Genomic DNA, 20,737 nt, shown 5'->3' with positions numbered 1-20,737 from the left:
GCAACCGTTCGTCGAATACCTCGCAGAAAGATAGATGGAATGGAAAAAAGAAGGCAGCAGCAGCAGCCCAGGATCGGGGGGTGGGGGGTGAGAAGGGGGGGGGGGGGGGGGAGGGGAGAGAGGAGGAACCAGAAGGACTCTCAGGGTTGTTAATATATACTGTATAATATGTATAGGTCGTTGCGACAGATAATTATATATTGGACTGTTAAATTATATTTTTGGAGAGTGTTACTTGTGATAAGGCAGTTGCCAATTAGGGTTAGTTTTCATTTTTGTTATTTATTATTTATTCATTTTTTGTTTATAAAATAGGCCATTGTTATTTGTGTTGTTATAATATTGTGTAAAGGATGCACAATGTACTGTGTTGGTTGACCAAAAATTTTCAATAAAATATTTATTTAAAAAAAAGTCTACACCGACCCTCCGAAGGGGGACCCAACCTCTGCCCATGCCACAACCCTGTAAAACCACCTTTTAAAAAAACAAACACCAAGGGCAATTTATCATGGCCAATCCACCTAACCTGCACATCTCTGGACTGTGGGAGGAAACCGGAGCACCAGGAAGAGCACACAGACACAGGCAGAACGTGCAAACTCTGCACACAGATAGTCACCCAAGGCCGGAATCAAACCCTGGTGCTGAGAGTCAGCAGTGCTGTGCCACCCTTCAGTGGGGGCTGGAGGTCAGTCAGTCTCAGTAGTGAGAAAAGGCCGTATTCGGCAGAGCGGAGGCCGAAGGTTTGCACGAGGGGCCCTGGGGAATATTCCTACATCCTGTGGCTCACAAGCAGTGCTCTAAAAAAAGCAAATACCTTTAAGGGCTGGGGACTCCCATCTCAACTTCACTGCTCAGTTTCCAGGGCTCTGGGAACGGAGCAATTTGCTTCTAGAGGAAGTAGAATCATTGCTGTGCAATTCATTATTTGACAACCTGGGGCATGCTTTCCAACAATTGATGGAATAAATGCGTGTCACGATTACTCGTCACAATTAACAAAGTAGCAAATGCAGCACCGCACAAATGCCTAACAGAACTCTAGGCTGCACGCGACTTCAGGGAGGCTTTAAAAACACATCTCAGTTGTTCTTCCACTGCAATCACAGCAATATCCTGTCCTATGTGGAGACCAAACATTTAATTCATTCAATACCTTGAAATGTTCTTTTTACTTACTGTGAGGGAAAGACTCTTGCGAGGTTGCTGCAGTGGCTGCGCCTGCTGCGGTTGTGTCTGCTGTTGGGTCTGCTGCGGTGTGGGTGTTGTTGGTGCTGTTGTAGTGACAGCTGCAGTACCTGGGGTAGTGGTGGTCGAGGTAGATGATGTCGTTGAGCTGCTGTTATAAATTGGGGGTCTTTGTTTGAACTGACCAGGTAGACCGGAAGTAGGCGCTGTTGACTCTTCTGGCAGTCTATTAGTCTGTGAAGCCTCCCGGACTGATCCAGCTGTATTAGCTGCATGACCATCCGTGGTGGGGAGAAAAGGAGGAGGAGAAAAAGAAACCATAAGTATAACAAAAAGCTGCCATCTCCCAATAATCAAATTGGTTACATTCTAATGCGTTATAGAGAGGAATGTGATCCTACTACTAATCTCATCATGTAAGCTGCATATTAAACATTTTATTTCAAAACATTTACCATCATTTCCTCCTCCTCATTCTATCTCTCAGAGCTACAGGCTCTTGCATAGAATCTTGCAAAAAACAGGCCATTTGTTCCATGTTGGTGTTCAGTCCACACAATCCCCTCTTCACCATACTTTGTCTCACACCATCAACATATCCTACTATTATTTCCTTGCTCACAATGTATTTAGCCTCCATCATTCCACGTGAAGGAGAATTCCACATGGTCATCATTCTCTGGGTAAAGATGTTCTCTCCGTATTCCTTACAGAATTTAGTGGTGATTGTTTTACCATATTGGAAATATCCTCTCCATGTCCAGGATATTGAACCCCTTCTTCCACTGGGCAGCACGGTAGCATAGTGGATAGCACAATTGCTTCACAGCTCCAGGGTCCCAGGTTCGATTCCCGACTTGGGTCGTTGTCTGTGTGGAGTCTACACGTTCTCCCCGTGTGTGCGTGGGTTTCCTCCGCGTGCTCCGGTTTCCTCCCACCCCAAAGATGTGCAGGTTAGGTGGATTGGCCACACTAAATTGCCCTTAGTGTCCAAAATTGCCCTTAGTGCTGGGTGGGGTTACTGGGTTATGGGGATAGGGTGGAGGTGGGCTTGGGTAGGGTGCTCTTTCTAAGAGCCAGTGCAGACTCGATGGGCCGAATGGCCTCCTTCTGCACTATAAATTCTATGTTTCTATGGTGCTTGATGACCCTCAGATCTTTCCCACACCCTAAAAGGGAGGTCTCTGATTTCTGGTGGCGGCCATGACCTGATCGGTCGCACACAGGGTGGCGCCTGCTTAAAGGTTTTGCTTTTGCCCCTGGCTGCCCGATTAATGGGCTCTTTGGTCGGAAATGGAGTGGAATAAATGGTGGGAATTGAATTCCCATCAGAGGTGGAATGTCAACAGGTTACTGCATCCGACAAGTCGAATAAGGAGATGGTGCTGGAGGATCTGTGCAGCACAATTACAGAAGACACGGCAGAGATGGGGAGGCGTTGTCGCCGTCCACCCCATTGTCAGTGGAGCTGTTGTAGGGATTAAGGGACAGCATCGGCTAGAGATGCAAGAGGATTGGTCGAAGGCGATTGAGGGAATGGTAGCCTCTCTTTACGGGGCCATGGAATGGGTGGAGAAGCGCCTGGAGTCGCAAGGTGCGACGATCCAATAGGTGGAAAGGGTGCAGAGTAATTGGATTGTGGAGTTGGAGGCAGAGGTGGTGATGTTGGAAGCGGTCTATAAGGAGCTGAAAGCAAAGGTGGACGATCAAGAGGATCGGTCCAGGCGACAGAATTTACACATTGTAGGCCTGCCGGAGGGGGTGGAGGGAACGAGAGTCACGGCTTATGCCTCAAAGATGTTGGCGAAGCTGGTGTATGAGGGGGTCGGTGAGAAGGCCCTGGATGTGGACAGGGCACATTGAACACTAAGGCAGAGGCCGAGAGCAGGAGAGCCACCAAGGGCGATGATAGTGAGAATGCACCAATTGCAGGAGAAGGAGCTGATCTTGAGGTGAGCGAGGATGACGAGAGATTGTACTTGGGAGGGCCAGCGGATCAGAATATACCAAGACGGGCAGCATGGTGGCGCAGTGGGTTAGCCCTGCTGCCTCATTGCGCCGAGGTCCCAGGTTCTATCCCGGCTCTGGGTCACTGACCGTGTGGAGTTCGCACATTCTCCCAGTGTTTGCGTGGGCTTCGCCGCCACAACCCAAAGATGTGCAAGGTAGGTGGATTGGCCACACTAAATTGCCCCTTAATTGGAAAAATGTAATTGGGTATTCTAAATTTATTTTTAAAAAGAATATACCAAGACCTGGCCAAGCGGTGAGGGGACTTTAATCGGGCCAAGACAGTGCTCCTCCGAAATAAGGTCCAGTTGAGGGCGCTGTACCTGGCTAAACCTCGGGTGACTTTGAAGTGGAAGGAATATTATTTTACGATGTCCAAAGAGTCACATGGTTTTATTAAGGAGCATGATTTGGAGGAGGGTTGATTGGGGAATATTCTTGATGTTTTGGTTTCTGAGATGTTTGTATAATGTTTTGTTCTGTTTTCACATGTTGGCCTTAGGCCATAAGACATAGGAGCAGAATTAGGCTACTCGGCCCATCACGTCTGCTCCGCCATTCAATCATGGCTGATATTTTTCCCATCCCCATTCTCCTGCCTTTTCCCCATAACCCTTGATCCCCTTATTAATCAAGAACCTATCTATCTCGGTCTTAAAGACACTCAGTGATATGACCGCCACAGCCTTCTTGGTAAGGAGTTCCACAGATTCACCACCCTCTGGCTGAAGAAATTCTTCCTCTTCTCGGTTTTAAAGGATCGTCCCTTTAGTCTGAGATTGTGCCCTCTGGTTCTAGTTTTTCCTACTAGTGGAAACATCCTCTCCACGTCCACTCTATCCAGGCCTCGCAGTATCTTGTAAGTTTCAATAAGATCCCCCGCTCATCCTTCTAAACTCCCAATGAGTACAGACCCAGAGTCCTTGTTGGTATTTTACAATCGTTGGGGGGGGGGGGGGGGGGGGGGGGGGGGGGGGGGGGGGGGGGGGGGGGGGAGAAAAGAGATGGATCGGAGTCCTGGGTGCCTCTCACCTGTTGGTAGAGGGGAGGGCGAGGGGTCTAGGTAGGGGTGGGGGGGGGGAGGAAGCGTGAGGTCAGGGTTAGGATCCCTCCAAAGATTAGATGTGGGAAGGCATTGTGGGGGAGGGGCAGTTTGGGCGTTATGGGCGGGGGCCTTTGTCTCAGTCTTCAGGCGGGTGTTGCCACGCTAGCAAGTATGCTGATGAATGGAAGCAATGTGGAGGTGGGGGTGCAACAGGTAGTTGAGGGGGGGGGGGGGGCACTGGTGACACAGGTGCGGCAGATAATTTATTGGGCAAAGGCAGACAGAGGGGAGCGGGTGGTTATTTTGGGTGAGTTGGACAAGAAAGTAAAATGGTTGACAAAGAATCATCCAGACTCTAAACATTTGCTCCCTCTTTCCATAGATACTGTCAGACCTGCTGAGATCATCCAGTATTCACTGCTTTTGTTTCAGATTCCAGCATCCGCAGTAATTTAGTTTTATTTTATATAAATTTAAGAGTACCCAATTCTTTTTCTTCGCCAATTAAGGGGCAATTTAGCATGGCCAATTCACCTACTCTGCACATCATTTTAGGTTGTGGGGGTGAGACCCACATAGACTCGGGGAGAATGTGCAAACTCCACACGGACAGTGACCCAGGTCAGGATTGAACCTGGGTCCTTGGCGACGTGAGGAAGCAGTGCTAACCACTGCGCCACCCGGTAATTTGCTTTTATAAAGGAAATGGGGCTGGGGTGGTTTGGTGATGGATTGGGATGGCAGATTCAACTGGTGGTGGTGGGAGGGGGGAATTCAATTCCAAGTTGAGAGGACAGTTTGTGATGGCCAGTGGGGCATTGGCAGTGCTGGTAAATGTTTAAGCGCCTAATTGGGATGATGTGGAGTTTGTTAAGCAGATGGTGGCAGACATCCTGGATCTGGACTCACAAATTAATAATGATGGGTGATTTCAACTGCCCGTTAGATCCTTGGTTGGACGTTCAAGCCCAAAGATATTGGTAGGTCGGGAAGGAGCTGTGGGACCAGATTTTTTGGGGGGGTTTGGGGGGGGGGGGTAAAGAGTTGGATCCTTGGAGTTTAGGCATCCGGGAGAGAGGGCCTTTTCTTACTTCTCCCATGTGCATTGGGTGTACTCCCATATAGATTTTCTTTGTGGTGGCCAATTTGATTCTCCCGGGATCGTGGGGATGGGGTATGGGACGATTATGGTTTTGGACCATGCGCCACATTTTATGGATGTGAGGCTTGGAGTGGGCCAGGCACAGGGACCCTCGGAGGATGGACTTGGTGTTACCAGCGGACAAAGAGTTGTGTGGAAAGCTTAACCAGAATGGGAAGGTTTCACCCTCCATTTTGGGAGGGTGTGAAAGCAGTGGTACAGGGGGTGATCTCATACAAGGTCCAGAGAGATAAGGTGAAGAGGATGAAAAGGCAGCGATCAGTGGATGCAATTTTGGAGGTTGATTGGAGGTACTCTATGGCCCTGACCAGGGAGCTCTTAGTGGGCGGAAGCAGTAAGGGGAATTTGATTTGCTGACGACAAGGAAGGCAGTGGGCCAGCCTTGCAGAGCGAGGGGGGTTCAGTATGAGAATAGGGAGAAGGCCAGCCACCTGTTAACGCATCAATTGAGACGAAAGTGGCCGCGTGGGGGATAGTACATGTGTCGCTGGGGCTACAGGAGATTATGAAAGCAATCAGGTTCATGCAGTCAAGGACGATGCCAGGTTTCCCAGTTGACATTTATAAACAGTTTCAGCGGAAGCGGAGCAACATCTCCTGGAGTAGTTTTTCAACTCTTTGGCATGGGTGGAATGTGGGTCACATAGGTCCATTTTCAAATTAAACACAGATGTGAAGTGCTGGCTAAAGTATTGGCGAAGCGGTTGGAGGACTCTGTGTTGGAGGATCAGACAGATTTTGTGAAGGGAGGCAGCTGTTGAGTAATATTAGACGTTTACTGAATGTGGTTATGACGCCGTCCAAGGGCAGGGCGCCGGAGGTTACTGTGTCTATGGCTGCGGAGAAGGAGTTTGATAGGCTAGAGTGGAGGTTTGATAGGGTAGAGTGGAGGTATTTGTTAAATGTTCTGGGGGAGGTTTGGGCCCAAGTTTCTCTCATGGGTGTGGTTGTTACATGCGTTAGGACAAATTTGATTAATTCGGGGACATTTCCGGTTACGCAGGAGTATAAGACAGTGGTGCCCAAACTTCTTGTATTATTACTGGGCTGTGAACGTGGAGAAGGCCTGGCAGTGGTGGGGCAGGAGGGGGTGGAGTGGGTGCAGGAGGCATTGTGTGTGGGGGTATGTTTGAGGGCTCTGGCTGCAGCGCCGCTTCGGTTTGCCCCGGGGAGATATACAGTGAGACCACGGGTGGCTTAGTCCTTAAAAGTCTGGTACCAGCTAAGGCAGCATTCTGGTGTGGGGGTATGTTGTGGAGAAAAGTACAGCTATTCGACCTTAAGTGTACTTCACTCATGAGGAACCAGACAAAGACTTTTGGAGTAAAGGATCCAGTTTATTCAGGTTATAGCTCTGGCTGCTTGCATTCCAAGTGGGACACCAGAGAAGCCCAGATTGCTTTAAAATTTAGAGTACCCAATTCTTTTTTTCCCAATTAAGGAGCAATTTACCTACCCTATACATCTTTTGGGTGGGGGCGAGACCCATGCAAACATGGGGAGAATGTGCAAACACCACACGGATATTTACCCGGGGCCGGGATTGAACCCGGGCCCTCGGCGTCGGAGGCCCAGTGTAGACAGTTTACTTCAAGATTCGATTACAAGAAATTAGCATATACCAATCATTTGCTACTAGTTATCTATGTTCAATCAGGATTATTGATTAAGGTTACATCATGAATAGTATGAGAATAATTAACCAAACACATTAAAGCTCGCAAGCTTAACTAAACAAAGGCAGGTATGATGGTTTGCAATTAGTCATATCAGTGATCTGATATCTCGGGTGTAGCCATCGATCTCTTTCCCCCCCCCCCCCCCCCCCCCCCACCCCCCCTCTGCCGTTTTACTGGCTCCTGTCAAAGTATGGATGCCATCCATGTATCCTTCCCACTGTTATCAGCAGACAGGTTGGAGCCACAGCAAATGGTACAGTGTCCCACACTGAACAACAAACCTTGAGACCCAACACCTGCAAATTCCACCCCTGGAACTGGCCTCTTCAGAGACAAATCATGTCCTTGTATTATTATACTCGTTTGTTTTAAACTGTGCAACTCTGTACCTTCTCCCAGTTTAATGAAACTATAGGTTCTAAACTTGCTGCATTGCAATATCTATCCTCTAATGCTGCCCAAATGACACTCTTCAGGGTGTGTCAGTGCTGGCTCCGATTTGTGGGGAACCACCTGTTCGCCCCGGCAGGGATGGATGCAAAATACAGGCGGTGGCATAGGAAAGGGGTGGAATGGGTGAGGGACTTGTTAGTGGAAGAAAGGTTTACAAGTTACAGGAGAAATAAGAGTTTGCAGGGCAGTTTGGAGTGAGATTATGCACCAGATGTCATCCTATACTAAATGAGCTTGGTACAGTTCGACATGGGCACAGATGAGTGGGTTCTTTTCCTTTTTGCAAAATACATTTAGAGTACCTGATTATTTTTTCTTCCCCAATTGAGGGCCAATTTAGTGTGGCCAATCCACCTAGCCTGCACATTTTTTGGGTTGTGGGGATGAGACCCACGCAAATTCAGGGAGAATGTGCAAACTCCACACGGACAGTGGCCCAGGGCCGCGATCGAACCCGGGTCCTCAGCGCTGTGAGGCAGTAGTGCTAACCACTGTGTCACCGTTCTGCCATAAGTGGATTATTTTCCGACGTAAAGAATAAGAGAGAGATGGGGTAGGGCGGGGGGCAAATCATGTCCGCATGTTTTGGTCAGGTCCAAGATTGGCGGGGATCTAGGGCCCAATATTTGAAGCATTATCAAAAACCGTGGAGTGGAGAGGTCACTGGGCCCCTCTGGTGGTGATCTTCGGGGTTTCGGTGCTGCCAGAGGGGAACGGGGCCGATGTGGTGGCCTTCGCCACTGGCGGAAGCGGGGATCGCGCCGCGCTCTTCGGGGGCCGTTGACAGTGGCCCCCCCAGGCGATTCTCCGGTCCCCGATGGGCCGAGCAGCCGCCCATTTTCGGCCAGTATCGCCGGCATGGATTAGACCAGGTCCGTACTGGCGGGATCTGGATCTGAGGGCGGCTAGCGAAGTCCTCGGGGGGAGGGGGCTGCGGGGGGGGGGGGGAGAGGAAAAAAATAAAAAAAACGGGATCCGGCCCGGGGTGGGCCCACAGTGGCCTGGCCCGCGATCGGGGCCCACCGATCTGCGGGCGGCCCTGTGCCGTGGACGCACTCTTTCACTCCGCGTCGGCCTCTGTAAAGCTCCGCCATGGCCGGCTCGGAGAAGAAATCCCTGCGCATGCGCAGGAAACACGGCAGCGGTTCTGGGAACACGCTGGCGCTCCTGCGCATGCGCCAAATCACGCCGGCCGACGGAGGCCCTTCGGCGCCGGTTGACGCGGCGCCAATCACTCCAGCGCTGGCCTAGCCCCCGAAGGTGCGGAGGATTCCACACCTTCCGGGCGGCCCGATGCCGGAGTGGTTCACGCCGCTCTTTGGCGCGGGCACGGCCCGCCAGATACCGGAAAATCCCAGCCAAAGTCACTGACGGCATTTCACATTAAGATAGCCAAAATTAACTACACATTGGCATTGAGGTGGAGCCTGCATTCTCCAACTGCCATGACTCAATTAACCTTAGTTTAATGAAGCTAATCCAAGGATAACTGACATACAACACAACAAATATTTCAGACTGTCACCTCTTTATTAGTGATGGTTCCTTACTATTGTGTTCATATTGCTGTCCACACAGTGATAAGATAGCGGCAGAAACATAGTAATAACCAGGAGGAGGCCATCTGGCCCCTTGAGCCTGCTCCGCCATTCAATAAGATCATGGCTGATGCTTTTGTGGCTCAGCTCCACTTACCCGCACGCTCACCGTAATCCTGAATTCCTTTACTGTTAAAAATCTATCTACCTGTACCTTAAAAACATTTAACGAGGTAGCCTCAACTGCTTCAGCGGGCAGGGAATTCCACAGATTCACATCCCTTTGGGTGAAGACGTTCCTCCTCAACTCGGGCCTAAATCTGCTCCTCCTTATTTTTTGGCTATGCCCCCTAGTTCAAGTTTCACCCCGCCAGTGGAAACAACCTCCTACTTCTATCTCATCTATTCCTTTCATAATTTTATATGTTTCTATAAGATCCCCCCATATTCTTCTAAATCCAAAAACAGCCTCTTTCTAAATGTTGGATTGACCAAGGAACTGATCATCTACTTCAGGAAGCGTAGCATGACACACACCCATCTACATCAATGGCTCCGAAGTGGAGATGGTCGATAGCTTTAGGTTTCTGAGGGTCACCATCACCAACAGTCTGTCCTCGTCAATTCACGTTGATGCAACAGTCAAGAAAGCCCAACGTCTCTACTTCTCTACTTCCTACAGAAGCTAAAGAAATTTGGCATGTCTACATCGACTCTCAAATTTCTACAGATGTGCCATAGAGAGCATCCTATCCAGCTGCATCACAGCTTGGTATGGCAACTGCTCGGCCCAAGATCGCAAGAAACTGCAGAGTGTGGTGAACTCAGCCCAACGCATCACATAAGTTTGCCACCCTCCCATTGATTCTGTCTACACCTCCCGTTGCCTCAGGAAGGCAGACAGCATTATCAGAGACCCCTCCCACCCAGGCCTTGCCCTTTTCCAGACCCTTCCATCAGCCAGAAGTTACAGAAGTCTGAAGTCCCACACATCCAGACATAGGAACAGCTTCTTCCCCACAGCTACTAGACTCCTCAATGACTCCCCGTTGGACTGATCTGTTCCCTGTAAGAACACTATTCATGACGCCCTATGCTGCTCTCCAATCACTATTTGTTGATGTACCATTTGTCAATGTACTCTGTCGAGACTTCCGGTGGCACCCTCGAGGAAGCAGGTCACAGGTCGGATCGCTCCCGCCCGCGATGGGCAAACGGACCTGTTTTGCAGGATTTCTTCGGGACCTGGCGGCCTGAATCGGCGGAGGAGACGAAAAGAAGAGGTTTTCCTCCCGGGGTATGGACAGTCGGACCAGAAGTGGTCGAGTGGAGCGGCGAAGTTCGAAGCAGGAGCAGCGGGGACCTCTGACCGGGCGGCGAAGCATGGCGGCCAGCAGGGAACAGGGAGCGGAGGCTCACTGGCCAAGGGAGCAGCAGATGGAGTTTTTCCGGAGCTGCTTCGCCGACTTGAAGAGGGACACGTTGGACCCGATGAGGGCGGTGATGGATTGAATGGTCGAGGCACAGGCGGTCCAAGAGAAGCTGCTCAGGGAGGTCGAGGTGAAGCTCTCCACCCAGGCGGACACAGTAACGGAGCTGGAGCACGAAGTAGAGGAGCTGAACACCCGCCAGAGGAGGATGCAGGAGCAGCTTGAAGAGCTGGGGAACAGAGCCAGGAGGCAGAACCTGAGGATCGTGTGCCTCCCCGAGGGCTGTGAGGGATCGGATGCGGGCGCATACGTGATGGGTATGCTCGAGGCGCTGATGGGACCGGAGGCCTTCCCTCGACCCCTGGAGTTGGATGGGGCGCATAGAACCCCCGCAAGGAAGCCCAGGACGGGTGACCGACCGAGGCCCTTGGTGGTTCGCTTTCACCGGCTTGCCGACAGGGATCGGGTGCTGCGATGGGCCAAGGCAGAGAGGAGCAGCAGATGGGAGAACTGCGAGGTGCGCATCTACCAGGACTTGGGAGCGGAGCTGGCCAAGAGGTGTGCAGGATTCATCAAGGTAAAGGCAGCCCTCTTCAAAAAGCAGGTGAGATTTGGAATGCTGTATCCTGCGAAGCTTTGGGTGACGTTTGAGGAACTTCATTACTACTTCGAGACACCAGAACAGGTTTGGGCCTTTATTAAAGAGAGGAAGCTGGACTTGAACTAACGGACATTTGGTTTGTTTTCCAATGCTCTACAGTGGCGGCGGTATGTTAACCTAACTTGTTTTGACAAGAAATGGACTTTTATTAAAAGAAGCTGGACTTGAACTAAAGGACTCTGGGCTCACAGAGCTGTTGTGTGGCAGTGGTCCGTTAAATTATCCTGCACTGTAATGTTTTATTTAAGATTGTATTCAGCCTGGACAGAGAACGGGGACTGGAGGGCACACTGCTTAGGGAGAGTTTGGGCGCTTGCAATGGGGGGGGGGGGGGGGGGGGTTAGAGCCACATTAGGTTAGTTGAGCACGTGGGGCATGGGTAAATAGAGCTGGTTGGGGAAGTGCTTTATTAATATGTTTATTCTCTCCCACTGTTCGTTTTCAATATGTTAAGGTTTTTGTATATGGCCTTTTTTCTCTGTAAATGTTACAAATCTGTTTTAAATTAAAAATTTCAACAAAAAAAAAAAAAAAAAAAAAAAAAAAAAAAAAAAAAAAAAAAAGGTACTCTGTCGATTATTCCTTTGTCTACTATGTACGTACTTGGCCGCAGAAAAATACTTTTCACTGTACTTTGGTACACATGACAATAAATATCAATCAATCAATTCCAATGAGTATAGTCCCAGTCCACTAAGTCTCTCCTCATAAGCCAATCCTCTCAACTCCAGAATCAACCTAGTGAATCTCCTCTGCTCCCCCTCCAGTGGCAGTACATCCTTTCTCAAGTAAGGAGACCAAAACTGTACACAGTACTCCAGGTGTGTCCTCACCAACACCCTATACAGCTGCAACATAACCTCTCTTGTTTTTAAACTCCATCCCTCTAACAATGAAGGACAAAATTCCATTTGCCTTCTTAATTACTTGCTGCACCTGCAAACCAACTTTTTGTGATTCATGCACAAGGACACCCAGGTCCCTCTGCACAGCAGCATGCTGCAATTTTTTATCATTTTAAAGACTATCAAAAACTGAGATGGTTGTTCTCAAAGTTGATTGCAACAAAGAGACATGCCCTATATTCCAAACATTTCTGCCGCTTACCTGCTCGTATACCATAAAAGGGCATGGCATTGTAAAAATGTTAATTCTCAGGATGTAGGCATCACTGGCAAGGTAAGCATTTATTGCCCACCCTTAGTTGTCCCGAATACAACTAAGTGGCTTGCTAGGCCACTTCAAAGGGCAGTTACAAGTCAACAATATTGGTGTGGGACAGAATTTATATGCAGCCTAGACAGGGCAAGGACAAATCAGACAGTTTCATAGCCACTTTCGCCATTATTTTCTTTTTAAAAAAAAAAGACAAACTCTAAGTATTTTTAAAACAGGAGTCACATTCACAAACTGAATTTCTTTGAATTCACCATCTGGATTCTTAATTCAAACCTCCAGATTGCTAGCTCAATAACATGGCTGTGTGTGGGTAGTTTAAAAAAAAAATGAGCCTGTATTTCAACTTCTGTTTTCAGTACAGCAAGATATTTTATAATCCACAAAATATGCAGGGCCAAACACTTCAGCCAATTAACCACTTATGGGAAAAATTCCATCCCAATATCAATCTTACATGACCAATAAAATTAGACAAGCCTGTGAACAATTGGCTTCAATTACAGTATGCAGCCACAATCAGCCCACTGTGTTCCTTACGCAATTTGTGAAACAAGTCAGATTTTTCCTGGAAGTTTATGATGAATCCCTCTTGATAAATTAATCAAATCAAAGGTCAGATTTTTCCTGAAAGTTTATGATGAATCCCTCTTGATAAAATAATCAAATCAAAGGTCAGCATTTCCTTCAAGTTACTTGGTACTTGACTTCCGGGTGCGGCGATGACCAGCTGAGTCGCACGTTTCGGCAGCTCCCGGTGAAACGGACTTTTGGGCTCTTGATAGGAGCCCCAACGGCAATTTTGACGGCTAAAAACACTGTGTGGTAAACCAGAAGGGAATCCCCCCTGGATACGGATGAAAAAAGGAGAAAGTGGCCGGATTGCAGTGGATCCTTTAGAACAGCGGCAAGGAAGGCAAGCAAAAACCAAGATGGCGTCGGAAGGTGGCAGTTTAACATGGGGCCCTGAACAACAAGAGTTCTTGAAATGCTGTGTGGAAGAGCTCAAAAAGGAAATGAAGAAAGAGCTGTTGGCCCCGATACTACAGGCGATCGAAGGGCTAAAGGAGGAACAAAAGACCCAGGAGCGGGAGCTTCGGGTCGTGAAGGCAAAGGCAGCCGAGAATGAGGATGACATACAGGGCCTGGTGGTGAAGACGGAGACGCATGAGGCACATCAGAAACGGTGTGTGGAAAGGTTGGAGGCACTGGAGAACAACGCAAGGAGGAACAACCTGAGGATTCTTGGTCTTCCTGAAGGTGTGGAGGGAGCGGACGTCGGGGCATATGTGAGCACGATGCTGCACTCGTTAATGGGAGCGGAGGCCCCGGCGGGTCCGTTGGAGCTGGAGGGAGCATACCGAGTGATGGCGCGAGGACCGAGAGCAGGAGGAATTCCCAGAGCCATAGTGGTGAGATTCCTCCGTTTTAAGGATAGAGAAATGGTCCTTAGATGGGCAAAGAAAACTCGGAGCATTAAATGGGAGAACGCGGTGATCCGCGTTTATCAAGACTGGAGTGCGGAGGTGGCGAGAAGGAGGGCGAGCTTTAATCGGGCCAAGGCGGTGCTTCATAAAAAGAAGATAAAGTTTGGAATGCTGCAACCGGCAAGACTGTGGGTCACATATCGAGGGAGGCACCACTACTTTGAGACGGCGGATGAAGCGTGGACTTTTATTGTGGAAGAAAAACTGGAATGAGCGGGTTATTAAAAAGAACGTTTGAACAAAGTGGTGGGGCGAATGTGGGGGGTTAAAAGGGGGGGGGGGGGGAAGAGGAGTTTTATGTACTAATCCTGCGATGTGGTAACTTTTCTCTCTTCCACAGGTGGTGATGGGGGGAGGAGGGGAGGTGGAGGAGATGGGGCGTTGGCCATTGGGGGCGGGGCCAAGGGAGAAGCGCGGGCTTGGTTCCCGCGCTATGATAATCATGGCGGGAATAGAGAAGCAGGAAGGAGGGGGCGTCGCACGGTGCGAGCCGAGGTCACGGGGGGAAGCCGAGGTCGGCCAGAGTTTGCTGACTTCTGGGAGCAACATGGGGGGAGTAATTACGCTAGCGGGGGATCTAGCAGGGGGGGGTGGGAGGGGGGAATTACTGGGTTGCTGCTGCTGGGGAGAGGGGGGAGCTGGTATGGGAGGGGATGGGCGGGGGGGCACCGCCTGGGGGAGATACAGCTGCGTGGGAACCGGGTGAGGAGCTGGAAAAAGGGGATGGCTAATCGACAAGGGGGGGGGGGGGGGGGGGGGGGGGGGTAGGAAGCCCCCCAACCCGGCTGATCACGTGGAACGTGAGAGGGCTGAACGGGCCGATAAAGAGGGCACGGGTACTCGCACACCTTAAGAAACTTAAGGCAGATGTGGTTATGTTACAGGAAACGCACCTGAAACTGATAGACCAGGTTAGGCTACGCAAAGGATGGGTGGGGCAGGTGTTCCATTCGGGGCTAGATGCGAAAAACAGGGGGGTGGCTATATTAGTGGGGAAGCGGGTAATGTTCGAGGCAAAGACTATAGTGGCGGATAACGGGGGCAGATACGTGATGGTGAGTGGCAAACTACAGGGGGAGACGGTGGTTTTGGTAAACGTATATGCCCGGAACTGGGATGATGCCAATTTTATGAGGCGGATGCTAGGACGCATTCCGGACCTAGAGATGGGAAAGCTGATAATGGGGGGAGATTTTAATACGGTGTTGGAACCAGGGCTGGATAGGTCGAAGTCCAGGACTGGAAGGAGGCCGGCAGCAGCCAAGGTACTTAAAGATTTTATGGAGCAGATGGGAGGTGTAGACCCGTGGAGATTTAGCAGACCTAGGAGTAAGGAGTTCTCGTTTTTCTCCTATGTCCATAAAGTCTACTCGCGAATAGACTTTTTTGTGCTGGGAAGGGCGTTGATCCCGAAGGTGAGGGGAACGGAGTATACGGCTATAGCCATTTCGGATCACGCTCCACACTGGGTAGACTTGGAGATAGGGGAGGAAACAGGAGGGCGCCCACCCTGGAGAATGGACATGGGACTAATGGCAGATGAGGGGGTGTGTCTAAGGGTGAGGGGGTGCATTGAAAAAGTACTTGGAACTCAATGATAATGGGGAGGTCCAGGTGGGAGTGGTCTGGGAGGCGTTGAAGGCGGTGGTTAGAGGGGAGCTGATATCAATAAGGGCACATAAAGGGAAGCAGGAGAGTAAGGAACGGGAGCGGTTGCTGCAAGAACTTTTGAGGGTGGACAGACAATATGCGGAAGCACCGGAGGAGGGACTGTACAGGGAAAGGCAAAGGCTACATGTAGAATTTGACTTGCTGACTACGGGCACTGCAGAGGCACAATGGAGGAAGGCACAGGGTGTACAGTACGAATATGGGGAGAAGGCGAGCAGGTTGCTGGCACACCAATTGAGGAAAAGGGGAGCAGCGAGGGAAATAGGGGGAGTGAGGGATGAGGAAGGAGAGATGGAGCGGGGAGCAGAGAGAGTGAATGGAGTGTTCAAGACATTTTATAAAAAAATTATATGAAGCTCAACCCCCGGATGGGAGGGAGAGAATGATGGGCTTCTTGGATCGGCTGGAATTTCCCAAGGTGGAAGAGCAGGAAAGGGTGGGACTGGGAGCACAGGTCGAGGTAGAAGAAGTGGTGAAAGGAATTAGGAGCATGCAGGCGGGAAAGGCCCCGGGACCGGATGGATTCCCAGTCGAATTCTATAGAAAATATGTGGACTTGCTCGCCCCGGTATTGACGAGGACCTTTAATGAGGCAAAGGAAAGGGGACAACTGCCCCCGACTATGTCTGAAGCAACGATATCGCTTCTCTTAAAAAAGGAAAAGGACCCGCTACAATGCGGGTCCTATAGACCTATTTCCCTCCTAAATGTACATGCCAAGATCCTGGCCAAGGTAATGGCAATGAGAATAGAGGAATGTGTCCCGGGGGTGGTCCACGAGGACCAAACTGGGTTTGTGAAGGGGAGACAGCTGAACACGAATATACGGAGGCTGTTAGGGGTAATGATGATGGCCCCACCAGAGGGGGAAACGGAGAAAGTAGTGGCGATGGATGCCGAGAAAGCATTTGATAGAGTGGAGTGGGATTATTTGTGGGAGGTGTTGAGGAGATTTGGTTTTGGAGAGGGATATGTTAGATGGGTGCAGCTGTTGTATAGGGCCCCGATGGCGAGCGTGGTCACGAATGGACGGGGATCTGCATATTTTCGGCTCCATAGAGGGACAAGGCAGGGATGCCCTCTGTCCCCATTATTGTTTGCACTGGCGATTGAGCCCCTGGCGATAGCGTTGAGGGGTTCCAAGAAGTGGAGGGGAGTACTTAGAGGAGGAGAAGAACACCGGGTATCTTTGTATGCGGACGATTTGTTACTATACGTGGCAGACCCGGCGGAGGGGATGCCAGAAATAATGCGGATACTTGGGGAGTTTGGGATTTTTCAGGGTATAAATTGAACATGGGGAAAAGTGAGTTGTTGAGGTGCATCCAGGGGAGCAGAGTAGAGAAATAGAGGACCTACCGTTGAGGAAGGTAACAAGGGACTTTCGTTACCTGGGGATCCAGATAGCCAGGAATTGGGGCACATTGCATAGGTTAAATTTAACGCGGTTGGTGGAACAAATGGAGGAGGATTTCAAGAGATGGGATATGGTATCCCGGTCACTGGCAGGGAGGGTGCAGGCGGTTAAGATGGTGGTCCTCCCGAGATTCCTCTTTGTGTTTCAGTGCCTCCCGGTGGTGATCACGAAGGCTATTTTTAAAAGGATTGAAAAGAGCATCATGGGTTTTGTGTGGGCCGGGAAGACCCCGAGAGTGAGGAAGGGATTCTTACAGCGTAGCAGGGATAGGGGGGGGGCAGGCACTACCGAGCCTAAGTGAGTATTATTGGGCCGCTAATATTTCAATGGTGAGTAAGTGGATGGGAGAGGAGGAGGGAGCGGCGTGGAAGAGATTAGAGAGGGCGTCCTATAGGGGGACTAGCCTACAGGCTATGGTGACAGCCCCATTGCCGTTCTCACCGAGGAACTACACCACAAGCCCGGCGGTGGTGGCTACGCTGAAGATTTGGGGACAGTGGAGACGGCATAGGGGAAAGACTGGAGCCTTGGGGGGGGGGGGGGTCCCCGATAAGAAACAACCATAGGTTTGCCCCGGGGGGAATGGATGGGGGATATGGAATGTGGCAAAGAGCAGGAATAACGCAACTGAAAGATCAGTTTGTGGATGGGAAGTTCGCGAGTCTGGGAGCGCTGACCGAGAAATATGGGTTGCCCCAAGGGAATGCATTCAGGTATATGCAACTGAGGGCTTTTGTGAGGCAACAGGTGAGGGAATTCCCGCAGCTCCCGACACAAGAGGTGCAGGACAGAGTGATCTCAAAGACATGGGTGGGGGATGGTAAGGTGTCAGATATATATAGGGAAATGAGGGACGAAGGGGAGGCTATGGTAGATGAACTAAAAGGGAAATGGGAAGTAGAGCTGGGGGAGGAGATCGAGGAGGGGCTGTGGGCAGGCAGATGCCCTAAGCAGGGTAAACTCGTAGTCCTCGTGTGCCAGGCTAAGCCTGATTCAGTTTAAGGTATTACACAGGGCGCATATGACTGGAGCACGGCTCAGTAAATTTTTTGGGGTGGAGGATAGGTGTGCGAGGTGCTCGAGAAGCCCAGCGAATCATACCCATATGTTTTGGTCATGCCCGGCACTACAGGGGTTTTGGATGGGGGTGACAAAGGTGCTTTCAAAAGTAGTGGGGGTCCGGGTCGAACCAAGCTGGGGGTTGGCTATATTTGCGGTTGCACAAGAGCCGGGAGTGCAGGAGGCGAGAGTGGCCGATGTTTTGGCCTTTGCGTCCCTAGTAGCCCGGCGCAGGATATTGTTAATGTGGAAAGAGGCCAAGCCCCCGGGGGTGGAGACCTGGATAAATGACATGGCAGGGTTTATAAAGCTAGAGCGGATTAAATTCGTTCTAAGGGGGTCGGCTCAAGGGTTCACCAGGCGGTGGCAACCGTTCGTCGAATACCTCGCAGAAAGATAGACGGAATGGGAAAAAGGCAGCAGCAGCAGCCCAGGATCGGGGGGGAGGAACCAGAAGGACTCTCAGGGTTGTTAATATATACTGTATAATATGTATAGGTCGTTGCGACAGATAATTATATATTGGACTGTTAAATTATATTTTTGGAGAGTGTTACTTGTGATAAGGCAGTTGCCAATTAGGGTTAGTTTTCATTTTTGTTATTTATTATTTATTCATTTTTTGTTTATAAAATAGGTCATTGTTATTTGTGTTGTTATAATATTGTGTAAAGGATGCACAATGTACTGTGTTGGTTGACCAAAAATTTTCAATAAAATATTTATTAAAAAAACAAGTTACTTGGTACTTACCTTGTGGCGTTTCAGAGCTGGGAATGTAGGAAGATGATGGCACCATACTTGGTGTAGCAGGCAAGTAACTAGTAGACGGTAGTGCATTATCATTATTCAAAGCACCAAGTTTCTGAGGGGAACATAGGGGAATAGGTTAGAAAAAGATCAATCATAAGAGTACAAGCATTTCTGAGTAGATGGCTGATTGAGGATGTGAAGCTTAAGGTCATACCGGTGAAATTAAAAAGCAAGACAGGTCACCATGGTTCCTTCCAACCCCTTAACTTACTCCTCTTTTTAATTCAACAATTTACTAAACTCTAAATTGTACAGCACAAAGATTACCAACTTCAAACAGTGCCATACTATCTCACAACAAACAAGCTATCCAAAATATTACTCAGCTCCACTCGGTTCCCCCTAAAAAACCCAAAACTATTCAAACCCCCAGACTTACTTGAAATATCTTTACAAATAATAGTAAAATTCAGAAGTGATTTTTAAGGTTAGAAGTAATAAAGATATCTCATAGCTGAAGTCTGCTAAGCAGTTCCAAACAGCAGGAAGAAACTATTAAATTATATCCTTAAATCAAATTACCAGTTGATTAAACAAAAATATTTACTGCCCTTAAGTCTGTCAATTAATTTTACTTGAACCAAAAACATCACAAGTTAGAACGATCTTTGAATTCTGCTGAGACACCAATTTACCTGTGTAGAGACCAGTCCAACAGCATAATCTGGTGTGACACTATCAACAACTGTTTCTTCTTTGGCAGGTTTTTCTGCGACTTCGGCATCTACATTTAAAAATGAATATTCAGTGAGCAATTTGAATTTTTATCCACTTATGGAACTAAAAATAAAATAATTTCTAAGAGTTCAAAAAAAATATTGACAACTTCTGAAATTATGTACACTTTGTATACTGGGATGAGGCAATTGTGAACAAGTTACCCACGGTTGAAAAGGAAGTTACCCTTGAACATCAACAGAATATCATTTACTGATATTTGAGAAGCAGGCGGATAATTCTCAAGTCCCAAATGATGCACATTTTCCTCGATTACATACGCAGAATGGGAGGTGGAATATGGAGTTTGTTTTTGTTAATTGTGATGGATGTCTGTGAGGTGACAGTGAACAGCAATATCTTTAGGGGCTGTTTAGCACAGGGCTAAATCGCGGGCTTTGAAAGCAGACCAAGGCAGGCCAGCAGCACAGTTCAATTCCCGTAACAACCTCCCCGAACAGGCGCCGGAATGTGGCGACTAGGGGCTTTTCACAGTAACTTCATTTGAAGTCTACTTGTGACAATAAGCGATTTTCATTTCATTTAGTAAAAGTGTAAACTAACAGGACCCATGTATCTCACTGTACTTGTTGTTTGTGGGATGTGTATGAATAATTAGAACTGTTTTCAGTCCTGCTAAACATTGATGCTTTGTGAAACAGGCAGAGTTTAAAAAAAAAAAAAATTAGAGTACCCAATTATTTTTTTCCAATTAAGGGGCAATTTAGTGGGGCACAACTTTTTGGGTTGAGGGGGTGAGACCCACGCAGACACGGGGAGAATGTGCAAATTCCACATGGACAGTGACCTGGGGCCGGGCTCGAACCCTGGTCCTCAGCACCATGAGGCAGCAGTGCTAACCACTGTGTTGCTCTTGAAGCTGGCCGAATTAAGCAAAGGTAATTTATCCATATCTTAAGGAGCATGTTGGTTTGGTCATTGTTCATAGTCTAAACTTACTGGGGAGCTTAAGTGGATCATATAATCACGGTAACTGAATCATTGGGAGAGATTAAGATGAACTCAAGTGCATCTTCTTAGCTCCAGGTTATAAATCTTTGTTAAAATATTTAGAGTACCCAATTAGTTTTTTCCAAATAAGGGGCAATTTAGCATAGACAATCTACCTACCCTGCACATCTTTTGGGTTGTGGGAGTGAGACCCACGCAGACACAGAGAATGTGCAAACTCCTCACAGTGACCCGGGGCCGGGTTCGAACCCGGTCC

General features: G+C 49.0%; 1 protein-coding gene across 1 annotated transcript in view; it reads right to left on the bottom strand.

Annotated features, from left to right (window-relative positions):
• The window catches only part of nelfa (negative elongation factor complex member A), a 99,764-nt gene that overhangs the window by 15,241 nt on the left and 63,786 nt on the right, over window positions 1-20,737 (bottom strand). The window contains exons 7-9 of the mRNA XM_072497489.1: window positions 19,428-19,516; window positions 18,733-18,844; window positions 1,183-1,460 (exon numbers count right to left, since the gene is read on the bottom strand). Of these exons, the coding sequence (XP_072353590.1) occupies window positions 1,183-1,460; window positions 18,733-18,844; window positions 19,428-19,516 (479 nt within the window). The remainder of the gene's footprint in view (window positions 1-1,182; window positions 1,461-18,732; window positions 18,845-19,427; window positions 19,517-20,737) is intronic.

This window comes from Scyliorhinus torazame, chromosome 3 (assembly GCF_047496885.1).
Source record: "Scyliorhinus torazame isolate Kashiwa2021f chromosome 3, sScyTor2.1, whole genome shotgun sequence".
NCBI lineage: Eukaryota > Metazoa > Chordata > Chondrichthyes > Carcharhiniformes > Scyliorhinidae > Scyliorhinus > Scyliorhinus torazame.
The sequence above is the reverse complement of the archived record's forward strand: the minus strand, read 5'-3'. Positions and strand labels throughout refer to the sequence as shown.